The following is an 18,609-nucleotide window of genomic DNA, read 5'->3' on the forward strand; positions in this document are numbered from 1 at the left end:
TTGAGATGGGTGCGGTTCGTATAAATCCGAGGCTTTAAACAATCAAAGTAAAGTGCACATTCAAATAGTGTCGAAAAATGTGGTTTCAATACTTGAAATCTTTGTGATAGCCTTAAAATATATTTCATTTCAAATTATAAAATTTAATGCTTCAAAAAAAGTGTAGATCAAGCAGATCTATGAAAATTTCAAAAACTTGAAAATTGACGATCAAAAAATGCATTACAAGATGCACTACTTCTAAAACTTGAAATCCATTTTTTCTCATGTCCATGCATCTTGAGGTCGAGATGATCGATATGAAGATATTTGGGTATCAAAACAATCTCTTCTAGTGAAATTTTTGAGATACACCCTAATTTGATTGTTTAGAGCCTCTAGAGCCTTGCACTTATATAAACTTTTTCGTTTTGAGATTCCTTAGAATTAGATCAAGACGTCGGCTTGGAGAACTTTCAAACACTGTTCTCTATGGAGTTCCTTTTTGGAGGTTCATAGGAACTCTCAAATTTAGATACTTCTCTTGTCATCAACTCACATAGTCAAAGTCTTTTTTTCAAGAAATTCATTCTTACAAGGAATTACCAATTGGATCATCATTCCTTTCATCAGCAAAATGTTAAAAGAGGGAGAGAAAAGATCACAAATTAAGGAAAAAGGAAAAGTGGAAAAAACAGTAAAACCCGGAAAGAGAGTCTCTCTCCACCACCTAAAGCATGAGGAGGAGGGTGGCTCAATAGAAATATTGTGTGCAAGAAAGGGTTATTTGTCTGAGGCCCACAGAAAAGAGCAAAAAATAATAATAGATAATAGTAAATGAAGACTTTAATATTTCCCATTCAATGCAAGTTCCTGCCTTCACTTGCGGCCGTATCCCTGAGTTTGCCAACCACGTCTGCCGCGAATTAACTAAATTAATTTATTGTTTAATTAATATTTTATAAATAAAAGAGGAAATAATAAAAACGACCAATTTTTATCAATGCAAAGAAAGTCCACGCCCCCTTCCCCACCTGCATTTGACGTTCCCCTCTCTATCTCTGCCCTTTCTCTCCTCTCTCTATCTGTCTATTTTTTTTTACCCTACTTTCTCTCTCTACTGTGAAATCAATGCCTATAGCTGCCCCAAGGCCTATTTGTTTTTCTCCAGATCCATTCCATCCTCCATCTAGATCTCAGTTGCATGAACTCCACTGAGTTCTAGGTATGGTTTTTTGAGGACTTAATCAAAGCATCTGAAGTATCATCAAGTGGCCATGATTGAAAGGAATAAGGGGCGCATCATCATTTCTAGATCTGGTATGGATCCTGATCTCTAGGTTAGAATTTAGGCTGAAGGGGCGAGAGAGAGAGAGAGAAAAGCCTAATAGAGATGAACCCCATATCTTTTTTCTGATTTTTCTTAGGTGGGGTGGGAGAAAACTCAATTTGGGGAATTGGGGTTTTCAGAAAGAGGTATTTTTTGAGGTGGGGCGAGAGAAAACACGGATTTGGCAATTGGGTTTTTGAGAAAACGTACATCTTTTGAGGTGGGGTGACAGAAGACACAGACTTGGCAATTGGGGTTTTGAGATTTCGTCTGGAAAATGAAGGGCCAGAACCCCCTTCAACCTGGTAAGCCTTCTAGTAAGATGTTTACGCTGGGGCTTGTGGGCGCGTGGTACTCTTCAAACATTGGGGTTCTCCTCTTGAATAAGTATCTTTTGAGCAACTATGGATTCAGGTTCCCCATCTTTTTGACCATGTGCCATATGACTGCTTGTTCTCTTCTGAGCTATGTGGCAATTGCTTGGATGAAGATTGTGCCCATGCAGACTATTAGGTCAAGGATTCAGTTCGTGAAGATAGCTGCCCTAAGTGCAATCTTTTGTGCCTCTGTCGTGAGTGGGAATGTGTCTTTGAGGTATCTGCCTGTGTCTTTCAACCAGGCAATTGGGGCCACCACCCCCTTTTTCACAGCTGTTTTCGCATATATAATGACCGTGAAGAGAGAAGCATGGCTCACCTATGTCACCCTTATCCCTGTTGTTGCCGGAGTCATCATAGCAAGTGGGGTGAGCTCTGAATATCCTTTTCTTTTGTGTAACTTTGTTTTAACTATACATGAAACTTTGACATAATAACTGAAAACGCAACTTATTTTTGACTGGTTTGGAATTTAGGTCGTTCCTAAATTTAGGCTCCATTTGTTTTTTCTGTCCCTAAAAAAACTAATTGATGTAATTATGAAAAGCAGAACTTAATTTTTATAGATTGGGAATGTCGATTGGAAATTTGCTCCTTGATTTTTCTTTTATATCTTAAATAAATTGCTGTAATACCCAAAAAAATCTTATTTTTGCTGATTTTGGAATCCAGATTTGGAGTTTGGTGGGGAAGTGAATATATGGAATTAACCGGTCTATGCTGCTTTTGTTGTTTTTGGGTATTCTTTTTCTCTTTCTTTTTTTGAATGTTACTTTGTTTTTTGGGTATACTTTCAGCCTGCATTATTTGGTGGTATCTTGTTCTGCTTTCTGATAATTGAAGGGATTGTTTTTATTTGTTCTTTGATTGTTTTACCTTTATTTTCATTGAAATTTGGTTGCTTGTTTGGTGTTCTAAAAAATATTTGTGGTTTCTACTGATTACCATATAATGTTCATTGATTCTGACTTCAATTGTGTTTTGAGTAGCCCTATCTTCACAGTTTTTAGGAAGGATTTGAGTGTTTTACCTATTATTTGTTTAGTTTGACTGGTTATGGTTAATGAGCATAGCGTTGTTGTCCTTTTTTAATTTGCTCATTGGATTGGTGCAGTGGATATTTGGTTGATTTAGTTAACTGAGAATGTGGTTTTAATCAATTGTTTGCTATCATCTCCTTTTGTTTTTTATAAGTTTGATTTCTCATTATCTATTGGTTCATCTTTACAATGATTGTGTGTTCTTCACATTATTATATTTTACTGCAGTTCATGATGTCTTAAGTATTTTAGTTTACTGATTTTGGCTTTCAACTTGTTCTCTTAATTAGGGGTGAGAAAGCCTGTTTATATGTCCAAGGAATTGAACCATTGTTTACTTCTGTTGGACTTTATATAATGGAATATGATATGCTCATTGTTGTTCATGTTCTTAGGGCGAACCGAGTTTTCATCTGTTTGGGTTCTTGATGTGTATTGCTGCCACTGCTGCCAGGGCCCTCAAGTCAGTGCTCCAGGGAATACTGCTATCTTCTGAAGGGTAATGTTCTCTTCTATCATACAGTTTTATGTAACTATCCTGTACATGGGGGACTTTGCAAGGGAAAATGAACTTTTCCTACACATGCATCATCCACTTTTTGTAGGGTAATCCATCCTAGATTTGTTCTGGTTTGTGATATGATGCTGATAAGCATATTGGGTGTTGCTGTTTGTTGGAATTTGTGATGTGTATGGTTGTTGCAAAACCCATTTTGAGACTTTTCGTTCTTTCTGTTTTTCTTGGGTGCTTTTCAGGGAAAAGTTGAATTCTATGAACCTCCTCCTCTACATGGCTCCTATAGCTGTTGTACTTCTTCTTCCTGCTACATTACTTATGGAGCCTAATGTGCTGGGCATAACTGTGGCACAAGCAAGGCATGATGTTAAAGTTGTATGGTACCTGCTCTTCAATTCATCTTTAGCATACTTTGTAAATTTGACCAATTTCTTGGTTACTAAACACACCAGCGCTTTGACTCTCCAGGTATGTTCTCTGTTTTAGATTTATATCCCTTTTCTCATGGACTAAAGATCAACTAATAGATATCCGAAACTCTTCTTGGCCATATGTTTGAATGCTATAGGAAATATAATCCTTAGTTCCTTAGTTTTTTGGAGGATGCTTGGCAAATAATATGTATGATTGTTCTTGCTTTTAAGCTATAATGCATAGCAATTTTTCATCACACAATTAGCATTAGTCTTTTGTTTTGCACGTGTTTTGTTATCATCTTACATTCTTTTTCTATGTGAACTGTTTTGTGCTTAGTTTCTTTTAATGTATGAGGATTGAAAGTTTTTCTGCTCCCTTTTTGATTGAAAAATAAGGAAATTCTTGGTCAGGAATGAAGCTTAAAGGTGATATGCTCCTAAGGAGTTGAGTGGAACAGAAAACCATGTGCCTTGGACTAAATGTAAACATTCTTCTTTCTTCAGCAATTCACACAATCAACTTAGTGGGACGAAAAAAATTCAAACAGCCTTTTGTTTCTTGGCTAGCAATGTTCAAAAAGTCGGCCGCCTAGGCTGCTATTTTAAGAAAACGCCTAGGCATTCTTAAGGTGGTAGTAGTTAGGTGCTAGAACTAGGCGTCAGCCTAGGCGGTAGGGCGGTCGATTAGGCTGTCAATAGGGGGGTAAAAGGCGCTCGCCTAGGAGGGCACGCAAGGCTATGGCGGAAAAAAATTTCGGGTGGGGGCAAAAAAAGTCATTTTACCCCCTTAAAAGGGGGGATATGGGTTTGGGGGTCATTCTTGCCTTGAAAGCAAATTTAGTGAACTTTAGAGAGAGAAACAACTTGAAAAAAACTAGATTTATAGATTTTTTGAGAGATCGATTTTTTTTTCGAAATTGTCGAATGGTCACGATATTAAATGATATTCAACCCCAATCTTTTGAGGCTTGTAGGGGTTATAAAAGAGGAGATTTGGGATCCCAAACATTTCAGTTTTGCGTGAATCGAGTCCACTTCAAGAAGGTTGGTATATTTCAATAGTTTTTATTAGGTTTTGTATTTTTTTCCCTTAATGTCTAAATATGTTATTTTTTGCTATCTGTATTTTTTCTTTGATACATTGTGATATATATTTGATATTTGTCTAATCGAGTCGACTTCAATTTTTGGCTATTTGATCTGTGCTTTTGGCATCTTAACAATATATTACATACAAAACTTATTAAGTAATTCAACATACAATTTTATATAGCATAAAATGGGGGGAAGTGTGGGGGATCCAATTTTTTTTTTTTGAAAAAAATTATTGGTTTTTTTGGGTCTTGACACCCGCCTAGGCGGCCCAGCCCCCCCATTGCCTAGGCGGCCGCCTCCGACTTATTGAACATTGTTGGCTGGTATTGCTTTGATTTTTTTTTCTTTGTCACCTGTTCTTCCTTTTTCCTCATTTTTTTGGGGGGGCGGTGGGTGGGTGGGAGTGTGAATCCCTTGGTGAGTTGTTGAAATCCTTTTCCTAACAAATTAAAATTTAATTGGAGGACTTTGAAGCCATGTTACAATGTAGAGTAAACTTTGTTAAAACATATGGCCTCCAATGTTGCCGTTATGCTTGCATTGCATCAGAAGATCAACGGTGGACTTCGCTTACCATAGATCCTGTTAGTGTTGTTGAGTTAGAGGAAAATTATATGGCAATAATACGAGACATATTTTATTAAGTAAATTAAATAGAACTAATAGATGACGTTAAATCAATGTCTCATGAGAAAAGTACATTTACAATGAAATGTAGTAGTGCGCATTTTGTTTTTGTGAAAAATTGCTTTTCTTTTTCTAGAGATCAAATTTTGTTGTTCGTTTGTCCCACATATGTGCATTAAGTACGAGACATGCTTCTGATATGCTGTCTTTTATAGATATAAGGATTCCTACATTCTTTTGATCCTTGCGATATCCATGTTGCCCCCTGTATTATAAAATTTGTAACATTACTTATCTACTTAATTTGTGGTCATGGTCCAATCTCTTCCCTGTAATTTTCTTTAAAGATTGTTATGATCCAATAATGCGCTCCAACATCCTTCAATGTTTCTAAACTTTTCATATGTAGTTGTTATACGTCATTTTTGATGTACTTGTATCCCCCAGACGCATAAGGAGAGAGCCAGTAGCAACATGGTCTCGCCGGTGCACAAGACATCGCCAGACCATGGGAACACTGCAAAAAATAAGCCTAAAACTGTTCAACCTCTAAAGGAGTACTAAAACGGCTTCAAAATGCATGAAAAGGGTAGTTTGGGATACCCTAAGGACGCTCACAAAGTTTCGTTACATTCTGATAAGTTTTGATATGATCAGGATGAAACTTGGTTCTCAAATCCAGTTCTTTTTATGTTGAAAAATGATCCTATAACTACAGCCCTATTTCTAGGTATCAAAATAGTACTAGACCACTGCCATTAGATTCAGAACGTCGAAAAACTCTCAGGGACCAAATTTGGGCTACCTTCCAGGACCATTATGGGCCTAACTTACCATAAACGGGTGGGTTTTACACTATTGCGGTGCAGCCTCGATGAACCAGTTTTCATAAATGAAAACTGTGTTTTCCCATTTCGGGAAATGCTCATAACTTGCTCATTTTGAGTACAATTCAGCTCTAATTCGGACACAAGCTGGGTCTTGGCGACCCGGTGGTTTTGACATATGGCATGTGTCATGACATGGCCCGAAATGAGAGAATTTCTAGAGAGAAGATGAGCTCGAAAGCATGAGATTCAGATTTTATATATGAGAACATGCCATACTTCTTGAAGTCATAACTCAAAATCCCGGTGTCGGATCATCCAAAAATTAGGTTCGTTGCGACCGTATCGCGAAGGGCTATAGTTTGGTATAATTTTTACGCACAATCTGAGGCCGGATAGCACTAATTTCGAGGTTGAAAGAGGCACGATTTTTCGGTCGTCGGAATCCCATTTTCTAACGACTTCCCAAATTTGGAATACGCTCAAATGGAAACCAAATCAGAAGAAATTTATTGCAAAATGATCGTGACAATGTCCTCTTCAATTTGTGATCGAAATGAAGACTCGGAACGTCATAGACGGTACTGGATTGGCGGTTGAAGTTTATGGATTTGGTCGGATTTTTGGTTCTTCATAAAAAATTCGTTTCAAGACGATCAAAAGGTATCAAAATATTCGTAATAGATCAAGCATCGACTCTACGTCGATTGATCGCCCGTATTACCACCATAAGCGTTCCCAAAGTCTAGCAATGACAAGAGGCCCCTCATGGAGGAATGATTTTATCATTTGTTGAAAAGAACTAAGGGGTATTTTGGTCATTTAGTCCAAAAACGGGATTTTATTTTAATTCCATTAATATGTAATTTTTGACAATCTTGGTTACTTTTGAGCATTCCACCCATGTTATGTTGTTGCTCTATATAAATGAACCTAAGTCATTTGTATTGAATGTGCTTGCTCTATATATTGACGGTTGGAAAGGCTTGATCATTTTATGAAACTTGAGCATTAGAGAGCAAATTTTAGCTTATTATTTTTGCTTTGCTTCCAAGTTCTTGGTCAGGTTGAGAGGAGATTGAAACTTTTGGTAGAGAGTGAAAATACACCTAGACCATACACCATACCCTAGACTGTACACCTTACACCATAGTCCCTCACTAAACCATACATCCTAGTCCACACCTTTAGTCCATACACATACACACCACACCTTTGCCTTAACCCAAACCTAACCCCTCTCACTCTCACGTGCATGCAAAAAGGGTTCATATGGGTGCACCTAAGCTAGGACACTCCCAAGTCCATTCTCTCTCCTCTCCCTCTCCTTCCCCTTCTCTCTCTTCCCTCTTTCTCTCTATTCTCCTTTCCCATACCTAAACCCAAGGCTGCACCTAGCAACGGCCCTGACCTTCCTTCTCTTCTTCTCTCTTTGCTTTCTCTCCCCCCTTCTCTCTTTTCCTTATTTCTATCTCTTCTTCTCTCTTTCCCAGTCATAAGCTCAGAGCCGCACCTAGCAGCGGCCCCGGCTCTTCTCTCTCTTTTCCCCTCATCGTTCTTCTTCCCTCTTCCCTCTTCCCTCACGCATAAGCCCAGGGCCACACCTAGCAGTGGCCCCAACTCTTCTCTCTCTTTTCCCCTCTTCGTTCTTCTTCTTTCTTCTCTTACGCCCAGACCTAGGGCTGCACCTAGCAGCGGCCCTGGCTTCACCTCTCCCTTTCGTGTCTCTCTTTTCTCTTCCCCCTCCTTTCTTATTTGCTTAAGCTCAGCGGCCCCGAATCTTCTCTCGCTTTTCCCCTCATCGTTCTTCTTCCCTCTTCCCTCACGCATAAGCCCAGGGCCACACTTAGTAGTGGCCCCAGCTCTTCTCTCTCTTTTCCCCTCTTCGTTCTTCTTCTTTGTTCTCTTATGCCCAGACCTAGGGCCGCACCTAGCAGTGGCCTCGGCTCCACCTCTCCCTTTCGTGTCTCTCTTTTCCCTTCCCCCACCTTTCTTATTTGCTTAAGCCCAAGGCCGCACCTGAGTGCGGGTATGGCTTCTTGCCCTCTTGTCTTCCTTTCTCTTTGCTTGTTCTCCCTATCCACTGTTAAACCTGGAGCTGCACCTGAGGGTGGCCCTAGCATGTCTCTCCCACGCCACCTTTTTCTCCCCCTCTCATTATCTCCAAATTTCACTCCCTCTTGTCTCTCTTGTGTGTCTATCTCCCTCTCTACCCAGAGCCGCACCTAACAGCGGGCCTAACTCCGCCCCCCTCTTTTCTCTCTTGTGTGTTTATCTCCCTTTCTACCTAGGGCCGCTTTCTTGCACGTCTATCTCCCTCTCTCTCACTCTCTCCAAATCTAATTTATTCTCTTCCCCATCTGCCCCTCGATTGACTCTTCTAACCGCCCTTATCTTGCAACTCTCCTAACCGCCCCTTCTCTCCATTCTCTCTAGCGCCTCTATCTCTATCTCGTCCCCATCCACTCCTTCTCTCCATTCTCTTCATCAATACTTATCTCTCTGAATCTTTCCCTCTCTGACAATCTTTGGCCGCCCTTACCTCTCAACTCTCCCTTATCTACCCAAATTCTCCATTACCCTCATCCGCCCCTAAATGTCCTCCTCTCCTCCTTTCTCTCTCAAATCTCTCCTCTCCCTCACGTACCTCTCTCTCCTCTCCCTCATGTATTTCTCTCTCCTCTCTCACATACTTCTCTCTCCTCTCCTTCACGCCACCTTTTTGTCCTTTCTCTTTCAAATCTCTCTCTCTCTCTCTTACACATAAACCTCTCACACACTCACATCACACACTCACACACTCACATCACACACTCACTCACACACTCACATCACACACTCACACACTCACATCATACACTCTCACTCACATCACACACTGACACACACTTACATTCACACTCACCCTTACACTCACATCACACACTCTCACACACACTCACACTCACACTCACCCTCACCCTCACACTCACACTCACACTCACACCCACATCACACACTCTCACCCTCACACTCACACTCACACTCACACTCACACTCTCACTCTCACTCTCACTCTCACTCTCACTCTCACCCTCACACTCACACTTCTATATCCACTCTCTTATGCACCCCTTTCACACACTTCCACTTGCACTTCACCCATTCGCACCTACATTGCCTTGAACACGCCTTTATCACCTCTCACCCTTGCACCAATCACTTCTAACTGCCCCCTATATCTTCGCTACACTATCCACTCTTTTGATCTCTTTACCACTTCTTTCACTCTCTTCACTCCAAATCACTACACTAATCACTGATTCGTACAGGGTTCGGTTTGTGAGAGTTCTCGTCAACTCACTTCCATTCTTTTCTCCCTTTTTCTTCTCTACTTCTTCTTCTCTATCCACCTTCAACCCCTCTAACCCTTAGTTTAGACCCCAAATTTACCACATTAACAATAGGAGGAGACCCCAAAAAGTATACCCTGAAGCCCATTTTTAGTATCTGGATCCAAGTGTTGCGCAGGGAAGCGAGGAAGCCAAATTCAACAGCGTTGCAAAGACAGCCGAAGGGAATTCGAAATGATCTAAGAGGGTGAATCGCCCGAACGTGTCTCCTGAACCCAAAACGGCAAGCTAGGTGCTTGAGCCCTTCTTTGTCGATTAAAATTTCTCTCTTTGTTGGTTCCTATCCGTACTACAAGCACACACATGCACACTCGCGTGGGCCCCGCTGTTATTTGAGAGAGGGTTCCTCTGACTGGATCACCCATATTCGGGCTGATCTGAGACGACAAGAAATCGGGCCCGACCAGTAATATTTTTTGTGAATTACTGCTGTTGATTGTCAGTATGAAATCACCACCAAAGAACTACTTGTACCTATATATCGTGATTCTTTCTAATACATTCAAGAAGCATGTTGCCTCTGCAATATTCTCAATAGAGAGCATAATTTGGACTGCATAGTTTTGAAATGAGAACAAAGGAACCATTTGTATCTCCAAATATTATGTCGAAGCCACCTGTACCATGGGGTCACCTATACAGGATTGGTCTGTGTTCAGCTTCTTTTATTCTATATGGGGGAGTTCTACTTGGCGACAGTCAAGATATTATTTGTACCATGATTTGTTAAGGACCTTTGCCATGTACTTGCATTTTAACAGCCAGTTTTAAAAATAAAGGGTGTGGTGGAAACACGTTATAGCTGCTAAAATGGCGATAACGATAGTGTAATGGCAAATGCTCATAATATTGAACCTTGGTGATTACTTTGTGACCAGTTGGCATTTGATATTGATAATATCCCTTTTGCCGTTTTGGGATATGTGTTCTGCAAAGATTCTGTATTGAGTCCGATGTGGCTGGAAAATATAAAAGATAAAAATATACATATACATGTTGTTACTTGTTGAAATATAGAAGTGCTTGTTTATTGCAGGAGCTTGTAATGATTGTGTTGCTGTGAGAGTGATGCAGCATCATGTGCTTTCTTCTGTTGGTTGTGCATTTTGAGAGCGAGTCTGTGATATTACATACAAAATAGCGTTGGCAGGCCTTAAAAGCAACTCTCCATTGCTTCTTTGCAAGTCTTTTGGAGTATTCAGATAAAAAAAGTTAGTGACCAACAATGATATGCTCAACCCTGTGGCTGTTTTTGACATGGGGTGGTACAGGCTCTTGGAGACAGGTTACCTTCTGAGGTTGCTCTTGTTCCGGCCTGGGCAGGGTAGAATTCTATGTTACATGGACATGAACATGTTGTGTGATCATGGCTCCTCATAAAGCAGCTGTGTCACAACACAGCTCTGGACAATACCTAGATGTTTATGTATAATGTATATATTTTGAACAAAAATTTGTTTGTAAGTTGTGATAATAAAATGGAAGTAATGAGATATGCACGTCCAAATTGTAGGCATCTGTGTCCAGTATGATATGTGTGTCTAGGATCTAGAGTTCTCAACACACACGTCCAAAGGATGGATAGTGTGTCCAATTGTTGGACACACAAATCTAGGAATTTACGCATGATAATTTGGACACATGCTTCAACCTTGACACCCCAAGAGTTGCTTGTCTGACATGAAATTTTTTAAAACATGCTGCAGACCTGTCTGAGGCAGGTCTGATGTTTCGAGATGTATGTCAGACATGTCCCTCTCAGTCTCATTGAATGGGCCTAACACGAGTGCTGTTGTAACATAGGTGGAATCTCATTGCCCTGCTTCTAGGTGGAACTGGGAGCTGCTTTTTGATACACCTATGAGTATACTATATTTATCAAATGTCGGATCGATTTTGAGTTCTGGGAAATGCCAATTTTTTAGCGTTTCTCTCAGTGGGCAATTTTTCCTTGCAATTTTAGTAGCTAGTGTGGCCAGGAGCCATTTCTGTAGTTCCCTGTGTATCTCTGGAGTTCTGGGGATGGCTTCTAATTTATGCCAGCCCTTGCTAATGTTCTTAACAATGGATGTATATAGGCAAAGGCTGGAACGAGATTCTTATATTGTGTGAAAAGTGCATGACAGCCTATTGATTTTGCCCATTGGGTTGAATTTTGTAAATTGAAAACCAAAATAGGGTAGTAATGGTGCATATGACTGTTCGTTTATCTATTAGAAACCCTAGTACCTGCTTAAGGGCCTTGAGTCACTTATAGAGGTGGGAGCTCTTTGATGAAATGTCCATGGATTGGGGCATGTGGTGAAATGTCCTTGTTTCATGGTTGGTACATTGGCATAATCAACCATATGTTGCTGATGTTTCTTTCACCTTTTTGACATTGACATTGTAATTTGGTTTCCTAACCAGCTCTTAATTCTGTGGAGTATATCCAAATTCAAAGTAGTAGGTTAATTAAGTGTATTTCTTGTGAATACCATGATGATTCAAAGTAGTGGGTTAATTAACTGTTCCTCTTATGTAAAAGCAGTAACTTATGTTAAAGTAGCACAGAAATTTTAGAGGCAGTACTGAGTTCTATTCTTCGACCATTTTGAGTATGTTGGTTGGGCCACACAAATGCATGCATGTCATGGAACTTGTCACACGATAGCATGGCATTAAAGGTATCTCTAGCTTGTGGTTGTCAATTCACCTTTATTAGTTTCAGTGAGGTACAACCATACAGAGGTTGCAATAGCGGAATGCCATGGTCCTTCTTGCCTGTCATATGCTTTATTTGTTTCACTGGTGTATTGGCCCTATCATGATAGTTTTGAGAGAGATTAAAAGCATTTGTGAAAAACCTGCTCAGCTGTGGATAATTCCTGGAGTGCAGTGCACATTCTTGGAGAACACTGCAGTGCATAAGTATGCCAATTTAAGAACTTGCAGTCAGGATACAGTAATGGCAAGCTTGAGCTTTTGGAAAGATGGGGCTCCCTTAGTGGTAACTAACCAGAATTTGGTGAAATGTAAGTAGGTTTTTTGTGTGACATTGAAGGACATGTGTATCCTGCTGTAATCGAATTCTTCAGTGTGGGATCTACACATCTAGGATGTGATGGACTTCTCCTCTGGCTTCCTTTGAGAGGCTTATGTTCCTCATTAAACAGCAGGGAAGGGGGGGGAGGGATTTATATCCCAGGTTGTTGTCATGGAGATCATATTGTCAAGTTGCTTGGAAAGGTTTCTTTCCTGTATCCTGCTTGTGAACTTGTAAGTAGAATGCGTACAAGCTTCCTTCAGAGCTGTGACATAAAGCTTATACTGGTTCCCATTCTTTGGCTGCTTGTTTAAGACAAGGTCTGATATTGCAACCATGGAAACTATGAGTTTTACATGCTAAATACATGTAGCTTTTGTCACTAGGGGATGAGACACTTTGCCTTGCAAATTCATGGATTTTTTGTAGAATCTGTGTGAGCTTCAATGTCAGGTGGCTCATCCTTGTTTGATGGACCCTTTCTTGGTTGGGAGGAATGTTAATTGTCATGCTGGAAGTTAATGAATGTATAGATATTGATGCAGGAAGCAAAGGTGTGAAATTAAATTCACACTTTTTTTGAACCTTAAAAAAGTAAAATCAACAATAATAGAGAGAAAATATGGCTACAAATCAAGTTAAGAGAAGGAGAACTTTTTCTTCTTTCACAAAATAAAATTCATTCCAATAACACACGTATCCTTAAATGTGACATCGAATATTATAAAAGTCTATCAAACCCTAAAATTAACTTGACATATAAGTAAACATTTCAAACCTTAAAATACTACTAAACAATGCTAAAATTTCAGAAATACCCCCATGAACACTAACACATGAATAGTACCATAATCAATAACGTGAACAATACCCATGAACAGTAACAATGAATAGTACCAGTGAATAGTAAATAAAAATATAAAAAGAACCCTAGAGTCCCTAAAGAAACTTAAACCCCTAGAAATAGATCCTAAAACTAGAATTAAATCTTTAGAAGTTGAACAATAATTAAAAATAAGAATACTTTTGTCCATCATTCCTTTGGTTGGAGAAAACTCGTTCACGAGTTTTGAAGTTCGCTAAGATGAAATTTGTGTTAGTCTGGCAACCTTCTTCAACTCGAATATTATAAACACGATCTTGGGACTTGTAGGTTATTGCATTAATCAAAAAACAACGATTGTGTAGTGAAAGTGAGTCTTCGTAATTAATTCATATATATATATATATAAACTTATGAGAAGCTCTCGAGAAAAGGGTCATTGTATGTAGCTAATCTATTCAGCGACATGAACTTGTTGAAATTGCATCAGTTTAGCCATATAAACTTGCTGAAATTGCTTTGGTTCAGCCTTAGAGCAGACCAATGGAGCATCTTCGAGACGATCATCTCCAAACCATATGAACACTTATGAGAAGCCCTCGAGGAAAGGGTCATTGTATGTAGATAATCTGTTCAGCGACATGAAGTTGTTGAAATTGCATCAGTTTAGCCATATAAACTTGCTGAAATTGCCTTGGTTCAGCCTTAGAATAGACCAATGGAGCATCTTCGAGATGATCATCTCCAAACCCTAGTTCATTAACCAAACCAACAACTTCCTCTTTCAAAACTACATCGTCTTTATCTTAATCCTTATCATAGGTCAGATCTCTTAAGAGATCTTGTTGTTCATCTAAGCCTGTATTGAAGATTGGTGGCAAATTGTAATCTACAACTTGCAGATTTTGTATACTATTTGCATCAAAATCAATATTATCTTTTTTCAAATAGCGAGATGTCCCCCACATAGAGGTCTTCTATTACTTTCCTCTTCACTCGACTCTTCATGTGAAGCATAGAGGTGAAAAGGGTTGTACTCGAGTTCTTCAAAATTATTCTCCCATCATTTCCATCGAGCATTGAACCCATCTTTGTAGTTTGACACGTCATAGTTCTGCTTCCACTTTGAGTCAGATTTTAATTCGCACCGTTCTCCATAAAAACCCTCACGATTTGGATCTGTCCCCGTAGATTCCTCTTCCCCGTAGATTCCTCTTCGTTTAGGGCACGTTCTTGCTAGCCTCGCTTGCGCAGTAATAGCTATGTAACCCTCTTCATCAAGTTGTTGATTTCTTTGTGTTCTTGGATCAGATCGACGTACCTACGACTTAGACCTCCACGACCAACCATCGCAATTTTTAACCGTTTTCGAACCATGCTCTAATACTACTTGATGCCGGAAGGAAAGGTGGGAAATTAAATTCACCATTTTTTTTAACCTTAAACAAGTAAATCAGTAATAATAAAGAAAAATATGGCTATAAATCAAGCCAAGAGAAGAAGAATTTTCTTCTTTCATGAAATAAAATTCATTCCAATAACATAAGCAACCTTAAATGTGACATCCAATCTTATATAAGCCTATCAAATCCTAAAATTAATTTGATATCTAAGTAAGCATTTCATCATCATCATCATCATCATCATAGTCTTTTCCCAACTATTTGGGGTCAGCTACTGGAATCTGGGTCCGTCATTCTGCTCTGGCCATACCCTCAGTGAGGCTATCACTCCCCATATCTTTTCTCACCATTTCCAATCATGTCCTTTTGGGCCTACCCCTTGCCCTTTCTAAGTCTTCTACTTGAACCAACACACACCTCCCAACAGGTGTTGTACTGGTTCTACTTTCTCTCATCTTATTGCCTCTTGGAGCTATACCTAAGTTCTTTTGAATGTATTCATTTCGAATTCGCTCTTGTTGTCTTGCCACTCATCCATCTCAACATCCTCATCTCAGCTACACTCATCCTAAGGGTATGTTGGTTCTTGAATGCCCAACATTCCACCCCATAAAGGAGAGCTGGTCTCATAGCTGTCCTATACAATTTCTCTTTCAGCTTCATTGATATATGGCAATCATTTAAAACTTCGGTTGCACATCTTCACTTCACCCATCGAGCTCTAATTCTATGTACGACATCTTCCTCGATCTCTGCATTTTCTTGGATTATTAGCCCAAGATATCAAAATTACACTCTAATAGATAGACTAGGCTAAAATTTTACTAAGGATGCAACCTTGGGCAACCCTAAACTCTAAATCAAAGAAACTAAGAAAGCGGTTCGCACAACACCTAGATGGCTGACTTGGCCTGGGCGCATCGCCTAGGTTTGGGCAGACTGACTAAGCGGGTTGTCCCTGAGCGCTGGCCTCAGGACACTAGGCGCCAGCTTGGTCTTTAGTTTTACAAAACACCCTTGTCCCGAAAAATTCGGCTGAACCTCCCCTTTACCGGGATTAGTTTCAGTACATGTATGTCCAGAAAATTCTTAGTCCCAGTTGAATTATTGTAGGAATTAGATCAGGTTTTGGAGCTTATATCTTGCAACAGAACACTTATAGTCCCAATTAAATTCTTGTAAGAATTAGATCAGGTTTTTAAGGCTATAAAGAGATAAAGTGGTATGGGATTTAAAGGCATGAGAGGAGCTTGCTTTCTTCGAAGTGTGTAACAACCCCGACTCGGCTAGAGATTGAGATGCAAATCGTTTTGGCAAGAGCACTCCCAGGATATAGCCAAATTAGGAAACTCTTCCTATATTCTGAGTTGCATGCTCAAAGACTCGCTTAAAATTACAACATATTGATCTTACTTGTCAAATGGGTCGCAGTTAACAAACCTCAATTGGACATGATAGAAACATGATGATAGACCATTGATTCAAAAAGTGGTCCTTCCAACGCCTAGCGGGCTAGGGGGGCCTGGCCGCACCATCCAGGATTGGGTGGACCAACTAGGCGGGCTGTCCCTAGCTCGCCTAGGTGCAAAAATACCCATTGGGTGGGCTATTTTTGGTGTTTTGTTTTTGTTTGGGTTATAAAAAATGAACGAATATGTAATTTTTTATGCAAAATCTGCACCTAAAATAGGATTACTGGACACCTCTTGCCACCTTTTGAACCTGGGCACTGGGTGGCCTAGACCCCCCCGGCTGCCTAAGTTGCCGCCCCGCTTTTTGGAACATTGCGATAGACTTCAGTAAACTTCTAAAATACTGAAAATTAATGTTCACAAACATTGGAACGCCCTTGAAACCATCGGGTTTCCTTTTTCTCTTTGTTATTCCCTTCCTCTATTTTCTTCAATCTTTTCTGTCTTCGATGATGGACTTACACTCTCTATACTCCGTTTCCATCCCTTTATTGTTTTGGTTTAAACAAAAATAATCAAACCAACAACCTTCCATTTATGTCTCAAAAAGTGGGGAAAACCAAAATGCATACTAACTTTAAGATATTAGAGAAGGGAAGAAAAAGTCTAATAAAATAGTGACTAAAGGTGGGGCAACACTTCCTCGTCACCGCCATTAAAGAAGAGGGAAAAGATGATGGTCCTCTAGGACCATGAAAACTGAATGGACCATCATGAGGAAAAGTTAGAAAAATTGTTTTTAAACTACCCTGCCTTGGTGGGTTGCCAAGGGGACTGCAACTGCCTACATGCATAAATACCCATCGGGTGAGATATTTTTGGTGTTTTTTTTTGTTTTGATTATAAAAAAGGCATGATTATGCATTTTTTATACAAAATGTGGACTTAAAACAGGATTACTAGACATCCCTTGCCCCCTTTTGAACCTAGGCCGCCCAGGTTCTCGGCAGGCACCTAGGAGCTGGGCGGCCTAGAACCCCCCCCCCGCCCCCGGTGCTCCTAGGCACCACCCTATGTTTTTTTGGAACATTGTTTAAAAGAACACTTAAAAGGACTCATGAGTGAAGTTGTATAGTGTTTCTCTTTCGCTCATAGCTCAGCACCATCCAAAGTCTATCAAATGACCACGATTGTCTGTTCGTGTTTGATTTTAATATATATATATATATATATATATATATATATATATATATATATATATATATATATATATATATATATATATATATATATATATTTAAAATGATTGACCTCAAATTCATGGGTATGTGCACCTTATTGAGATGCATCTAAGTAAAATATAAAAAAATAATTCAAATTATAAAAGTGACAAATTACTTCTATGAATATTTTTGTCATTTTATTTTTTGATAATTATTTTTTTTATGTTTTATTTGATATGAGTTCGTTAGGTGTACTCGCTCCAAATTTGAAATGAATTTGATTTTTAGAAAAATAAATATAATTCAAACACTATCAGACAACCGTGACCCTATGATGGATTTTGGATGATGATGAGCTATGAGTGAAATATTGTAGAAATTCACTCATGTGTATGTGTAAGTGTTCCCCTGCCCCCCCCTCGGGAACAATACCCCCTCCCCCTTCCCCCGTGACACACACACACACACACACACACATATATATATATATATATATATATATATATATATATATATATATATATGGGTTATTTTAGAATACACCAAATAAGTATATATATATATATATATATATATATATATATATATATATATATATATTTCTTCCAAAACATAAAATTCTTCTTCTTTAGCAGCTCAAACACAATCCGTAGGTGGTCTAGGTCTTCTTTTAATAGCTATAAACCACTATGTCATCAAGGTAGACCACTACGAACTTGTCCAAGTAGGGAACTTCATAGAATTCATAACTGTCTCAACGGAATCTTTTCCTTTTTTTTTATCGTCTGAGTATTCAGGAGCTAAGACCATTCCAATGCTCCTTTTCGCTATGCATAAACTGAACCAACGATTGGGATAAGCACGAAAATTCAAGCTTCTTTAAAGACGGATACGCCCAAGACATCGAAACTCACGGCCCGTGGATAAAGAAATACGGTTTCGACATGAAAGACAAAAAAAACTAGATGGTAAACATAGAATTTAGTACTTCAAAATTTTTTCTTATAAAATACCCTAACATATTCACAAATGACTATTGAACTTTAAAATTACGAATTTGCTCTTCTTAAAATTTCCAAGCAAGCCAATATCAATGAAATTTTTATATTTGGAAGGGCATTCA

The 18,609-nt window shown here is 39.2% G+C and overlaps 1 protein-coding gene across 1 annotated transcript in view; it reads left to right on the forward strand.

Annotated features, from left to right (window-relative positions):
- Positions 1–1,021: 1,021 nt before the first annotated feature.
- Positions 1,022–18,609, forward strand: part of LOC18433076 (putative sugar phosphate/phosphate translocator At3g11320) — a 36,839-nt gene continuing 19,251 nt past the window's right edge. Inside the window, exons 1-3 of the mRNA XM_006843173.4 lie at positions 1,022–2,054; positions 3,122–3,225; positions 3,483–3,711. Coding sequence (XP_006843236.1) covers positions 1,587–2,054; positions 3,122–3,225; positions 3,483–3,711 — 801 coding nt within the window. The 5' untranslated portion in view covers positions 1,022–1,586. The remainder of the gene's footprint in view (positions 2,055–3,121; positions 3,226–3,482; positions 3,712–18,609) is intronic.

Source organism: Amborella trichopoda, chromosome 8 (assembly GCF_054954075.1).
Source record: "Amborella trichopoda isolate Santa Cruz 75 chromosome 8, AtrichopodaSantaCruz75HAP2 v2.0, whole genome shotgun sequence".
In the NCBI taxonomy this organism is placed as follows: Eukaryota; Viridiplantae; Streptophyta; class Magnoliopsida; order Amborellales; family Amborellaceae; genus Amborella; species Amborella trichopoda.